The sequence below is a fragment of the Arachis ipaensis genome, chromosome B03 (genome assembly GCF_000816755.2).
Source record: "Arachis ipaensis cultivar K30076 chromosome B03, Araip1.1, whole genome shotgun sequence".
Classification (NCBI taxonomy): Eukaryota; Viridiplantae; Streptophyta; class Magnoliopsida; order Fabales; family Fabaceae; genus Arachis; species Arachis ipaensis.
In genome coordinates this window covers 130,390,678-130,396,438 of record NC_029787.2, presented here as the reverse complement: position 1 = coordinate 130,396,438, position 5,761 = coordinate 130,390,678, and the positions used below count along the sequence as shown (strand labels likewise).

Sequence of the window (5,761 nt, the reverse complement as noted above, 5' to 3'; positions counted from 1 at the left end):
CTTTAATTTATCTATTTTCGATCTACAAATATCCGACCCTACTTAAAGTCATAAAAAAAATACAATATACAATAATCTTATGAGTATATAAATTAAATTTGAGAAAAGGACAAATAGGTCCCTAACCTTTTGTCCTGCGGACATTTTTGTCCCTGACCATTAAAAAATACTTTTAAGTCCCTGACCTTCACAAAACTTGGACGGATCAGTCCCTGACGGAGGCATTTGGACGGATCAGTCCCTGACGGAGGCATTTGGACGGAGGGACTGATCCGTCCAAGTTTTGTGAAGGTCAGGGACTTAAAAGTATTTTTCAATGGTCAGGGACAAAAATGTCCGCAGAACAAAAGGTTAGGAACCTATTTGTCATTTTCTCATTAAATTTTAACACAAACACTACAATAATTTTATAAAATTGACTTTTATATAAACAAAAGTGTAAATTTTTTAATTAAAGATCTTATTTCAATGATTAAAAATTTGACATTCACCTTTAACACATTATATATATATAGTGCGAATTAGTTGAGTAAAATTGAGTAAAATTAAATCTCAATTCACACTTTATTCGACCCACAAATTAACTAGCGAGAAAAACTGTGGGATTGGATCGAATTAGATATTATTCCGAGATAGGGTTGCTGCTTTCCCTAATGCAGTTCTAGAAAATTAGTTGTAGTTGAAGAGTTAGTTTCTTGAATGTAATGTTGATGAAGTTTGTTTATTATTTATTGCGTGCATAATTTAATTGAAAACACATTACTTATTAGCTTCTATAGTTTGCCATCAAGTTCTGCATTTAATTATAGGCACTGTACTTTCTCCAGAGTGGAGGAATTTCCAGAAGGAATTGAGTGAAAGGATGTGGTCCCTTCTGAAAACAAAGGAAAGGGAATGAATAAAGGCATAAAGTAGTGTAACGTATTATTATTACTCATAACTCACCACTGCTTTGTGCACTCAGCATTAGTTACTCTTTTGATGGGTCAAAGTGTCAAACCTACTGCCACCTTAATTAATTAATGTTATAAATCCGTTACTACTTCATGTAAAGCCACTGTGTGGAACATGAAAAGTAAAACTAATCACACAAGAAGTTAATTACAAAGTTCAAATAATGGAGCTGGAGCATCTTTTGAGCTGTCAGCATTGTTATTATGAAAACCTCAACATTTGTAAGTTGTAACTGCCTTTTTTCTCTCTCTCTCTGATTTTAACCGCATCAAATTTAATGTTTGTACCTCAACTGATCCTTTGACCATCCATGGTTATTAGCCACATTTTCTGTTACCCCCACTTGGGTTCTGCTCAACACATTAACTCTACCTTATCCCTATAAAAAGTAGTCACTCCAGCATCAGAATATGTCTAGTAAACTAAATTGGACAATTATTCTTAAGTCTGATCAAAACTTTTGGAGGAAAATAAAATAAAAAGTTACTTATTTTCTACATTGTATCTGTATATATTTTTATGATTAGATAATGACAGCATAATCATTTATGATTTGATTTTACTTTTCACCCCCTAATGGGTCAACTTAAACTTGAGACACTAGCATGAAGTTTTTCTTATTTATATCAAAAGAAGGCTATTGTCAATTTCTCAGCATTAACCTATGAAAAGGACAAGATTTTGGACACTGTTGTATCATAGTAATATTTATATATATCAGATAAAATAACAAAAACATCTCTACACTTAACACTAGCAGTGAAATCCACTGTTAGCTTAAGACTTAAGTCATAATGACAGCATTTCTCTTCATCATCATATATATATATATATATATACACTGATATAACTCCTCTTAGAGGTTATTTTGGAGAAACATGTTCTGTAACTTGTCTTTTGGGTTTCTTTTGGGTTCTCCTACTTTATATATGTATGCATACTTCTATGTTCGGACCGGTTATCTTCGCAAACTGAGTCTTGAGCTTTGATATCTGTATTTTTGGCACTCTCTTGTATATATACTCTTGTTAGTTTATCCTTTATCTGCTTCGTTACGTTATCGATCAGAGTGTTGTGCTTTTCAATTTAACGGTTTTGTTTTACCCCTTTTTCTCCAAAGGCTCCTAGTTATAAGCATTTTTCACACTACTATATATACTAAATTTTAATGTTTTGACACCACAGTCTCTTTTGTTTCCTTCGAAAACTAACACTTTCTGCTTCACCATCCATATTCTCCTCCCCCTTCTATAACCTCTCCTCTATGATGAACATGATGAGTCAGAAAACCAAAAGCAGTAGGAAAATGGTGAGAAGGGGTTTCATGTGCCATTCTCAGGCATCAACAGCAGTGTGCATGAGCACACATGATAATCGATCCGTGGTTGTGCCTAGAAGGCCTGATAGAAGTGTTTCTCTTGATGATTCCAAGTTGATCAACCCTTCCAAGTACTCCAAACTCAGTGAGTCTCGCAGGTTCAGACCAGTTCCATTGATCAAGCAGAGAGGAGAGGACCATGTTCAAGTCATGAATCAGCCAAGGGAACTTCATAAACCACCAACAGAAAATGTCTTTCAGGTTTCTCACGTTACATATATTCTGCTACACTATTTGATTTGTTTTCTTTTTGTAGAATTTCTGTTAAAAGTTTATGCATTGTGGAGCTTCATGAACTGCAGTAGTATTGCACTTTATTTTTTTCTTCTTTTTAAGAATGGCAATGGAGTAATTCTTCAATAGTAGTGTAGTACTGGTAGATCAAAATATTCAATGAGTCATTGAAGTTAAAGTTAACAGTACCTTGTTTCTGTGAAAAGCAATCAAAATTATGTGTCAAAATCAAAACTATGCAGGACCATAATGAAAAAGTGAAGACATGAAATGGAAATAATGCAAATGGGAGTGTGAATTCTACAGTGCCTTTATTCATAAAAAGTTGGTTATCAACAGAAGTCACTAGAAACTATTTACTATTCCATATCTCCTTAGCTTTGTTGGTTATTTAGATCAAGAACAATGGTTTATGACTGCGTCACAGGAGGATTATTTTCTGCAAGGAAACAAAATATGTCCATTATTAGTGCTCCTCATATTTGTCATTAGCATAGGTTTCAAGATGTCTCACGTGCTTTTCATTTTGTCACAGTCCCATGCATATTCATTATTAGAGAGGAAACAGAAAAGATTATGTCCTTTTTATGCAAATTGGTATTTTATTAGACAATACAGATGGTACTACATTATGCCACGCCCTTGGTTTTAATTTTGTCTCTTGTACCTAAGATATCTTTTCCGTTTGTTTCTCACCAAGGAAGTTAAGTGTCTTATAGTCACATAGTCACGTAGTATTATTCTGATTTCTGAAATGTCTTGGAATAATGGAATCTGCATGTGATACAGAACTTGCAAAAACTATATTTTAAAAGGGACTAATATATAATAATACTATGTTATTATACTTATACACTTGTCTATGTCCTGCCACCATATTTGGAATTTCATTTCATTATTACCAACTTTGAAGTGTTAAATATAGGTGGTTGTGATGAGGGTTGCAATTCACTGTCAAGGATGTGCTGGAAAAGTGAAAAAGCATCTCTCCAAGATGGAAGGTAAAACTAGCCATGCTATATATGGTAGTAATCAACTAATCACAATACTAATTAGAATTATCTTTGGTCAACATAATTTGAAATATCCATATTCAGAATATATTCTCTAAGACACTATATGATGATTGGTTTATGAAGGTTAATATGAACTAAAATCATATTTGCTAATGGGGTTAAAGTTTTCTAACATGTGATTAAACCTGCTGCAATGTTAGGAGTCACATCAATCAGTATAGATATAGAGTCCAAGAGGGTGACAGTGATGGGTCACATATCTCCAGTTGGAGTTCTTGAGAGCATTTCAAAGGTGAAAAAGGCAGAGTTATGGACACCTTCCACCTCTTCTTCCTAAAGCACTTTCAGAGTACCTTAAATGGCAGCAAAGGATGTTCAGAGACAGAGAGTTTACATGTGACAAAATTTGCCTTTGTCTGCTAATTTGTTTGCATCTTCACATGAACCTGTGACCTTTTGTGGTCCTTAATACAATAAAATTGGGGAATTGGGGTTGGTAGAAAACTGCTCAAGTTGACTTGGTTCTGGTGTTGATGTTGTGTGAAAATTAAATACTACTGCCTTTGCCCCATTCCCCTTTGAATTCTCTTTTTCTTTTCTTTTCTTTTATGGCATTCTATTATTATATCTCTAGTTGCAATGTTTGAAATAATTAAGCTGCCTCAGTTCTTGACTTTGAATTTTCTTTATCCTGAGAAAATTATAACTGAATTACTTTCTTGCTTAACTTCTCATCAATTACAACTTAATAGTTACTTAATATTGTTACCAATTGATAATTTACAAATCAGTAGCTACCCTAAGGTTCATAAAACAAGTGACTAACTCACTCAATTGAATTGATCCTAACTTGGTATTCAACATTTTACAGAATAACGAATCTGGTTAACTTTCCAAAATTGGTTTATATGATCTGCAATAATCAATAAGAGTCTAATAAAACTGATTTATTCATTGCTCTATACAAGTCAAGTTAAACAAATGTATCAAAATTAATGAAAGAATCAAATCAAATTCAAGACATTGATGATGATCATCAGTTCCTGTCTTTTCTTCTGGTTGGTGCCCTCATTCTGTTGCCCTTTTGCTCCATGCGTCTCCGAGACCTTGTCTTCAATTCAACAACCACTTGGTGTTGCTCCTCCTCCCAAAAACTTGTTTCAGAATAATCATGGCTAACACTCATCACTACTTCATTATCTCTCAAAGCTAATTGAGTATCATACTGTTCTCTAAGCATGGGGTTGGACAAGGTCTCATAAGCAGCATTCAACTGCACAAACATCCTATTAGACTCCTCCTTCATGGAAGGATCATGGCACACATCTGGATGGTACTGAAGCGCCATGGATCTATAAGCTCTCTTGATCTCATCCATGGTTGCACTCTTTGGACTAACACTGAGAACCTTGTAGAAGTTGCTCTCACACTCCACCTTTGTGGCTCTGCATGAAAGATGGATATGAGAATAGTGCCTTTGATGCTTGGTTGATGAGAGCCATGGAAGGCACTGAAATGGCTTTGAATTGGAGCTCAACAAAAAAGCATCCATGACTATAGCTAGCTTGCAGTGAGTGGTGTGAAGAACAAAATGGATGGTTCAGTTTTATATATGCATCTGTGTGTGAAGAAGGTGCTTGGATCTTTCTTCAATTACAACTCGTGATGATTACTGTTAATTTATTAATAATAATATAATGGTGCAAGTTGCATATGCAAAGCGTGCAACCAAAACGTTGAAGATTCAAAGAAAATGCCAAGTTTAGTTGTGGAACTAGTCATGCTGTAACAGGTAAGCAACTATGTGTACTGTCATATCTTCTTATTTATTTATTTATTCAAAAATATTAGTGGTATCAGAATATATTGTTTTTGGTTGTTAGAATACTTTTTTTTGTCTCGTTTGAAAAATTCATTTTTCTTACATGAAAGATTCATTCTTAAACGTTTTTGTACTCTTATGCTTTATTTTTATTGGATTGCGTTAGTATTAACTCACTTAAAATATGTACTACTGAAAAATCACACTTGATATATAACAAATATTTTTATGACTATCAGTAGCAGAGCATGTTAGAGAAAATAAGTCTCTAATTTAGTCACCAAAAAAAAGTCTCTAATTTTTTAGTTTGGTCCTTTTTAATTTTTTATTTTTTTTATTTTATATTTTTTATATTGG

At 33.7% G+C, this 5,761-nt stretch overlaps 2 protein-coding genes across 2 annotated transcripts; one reads left to right on the top strand and one right to left on the bottom strand.

Moving 5' to 3' along the window:
- Positions 2,109-4,277, top strand: LOC107631620. Its single transcript, XM_016335112.2, has 3 exons — positions 2,109-2,533; positions 3,492-3,567; positions 3,783-4,277. Exons 1-3 carry the CDS (start codon positions 2,219-2,221, stop codon positions 3,917-3,919), a joined length of 528 nt encoding a protein of 175 aa, XP_016190598.1. The 5' UTR covers positions 2,109-2,218; the 3' UTR covers positions 3,920-4,277.
- LOC107631621 (chaperone protein dnaJ 20, chloroplastic) lies at positions 4,463-5,177 on the bottom strand. The gene has a single exon (XM_016335113.2). It carries the CDS (start codon positions 5,132-5,134, stop codon positions 4,619-4,621), a length of 516 nt encoding a protein of 171 aa, XP_016190599.1. The 5' UTR covers positions 5,135-5,177; the 3' UTR covers positions 4,463-4,618.

Excerpts from the sequence above, each read along its gene's own strand:
- LOC107631620 (XM_016335112.2), top strand. The coding sequence starts at position 2,219 with ATGATGAACATGATGAGTCAGAAAACCAAAAGCAGTAGGAAAATGGTG. Across the intron at positions 2,534-3,491 it reads CAACAGAAAATGTCTTTCAG|GTGGTTGTGATGAGGGTTGC; the intron begins GTTTCTCACGTT and ends TGTTAAATATAG. Across the intron at positions 3,568-3,782 it reads GCATCTCTCCAAGATGGAAG|GAGTCACATCAATCAGTATA; the intron begins GTAAAACTAGCC and ends CTGCAATGTTAG.
- LOC107631621 (XM_016335113.2), bottom strand. The coding sequence starts at position 5,134 with ATGGATGCTTTTTTGTTGAGCTCCAATTCAAAGCCATTTCAGTGCCTT.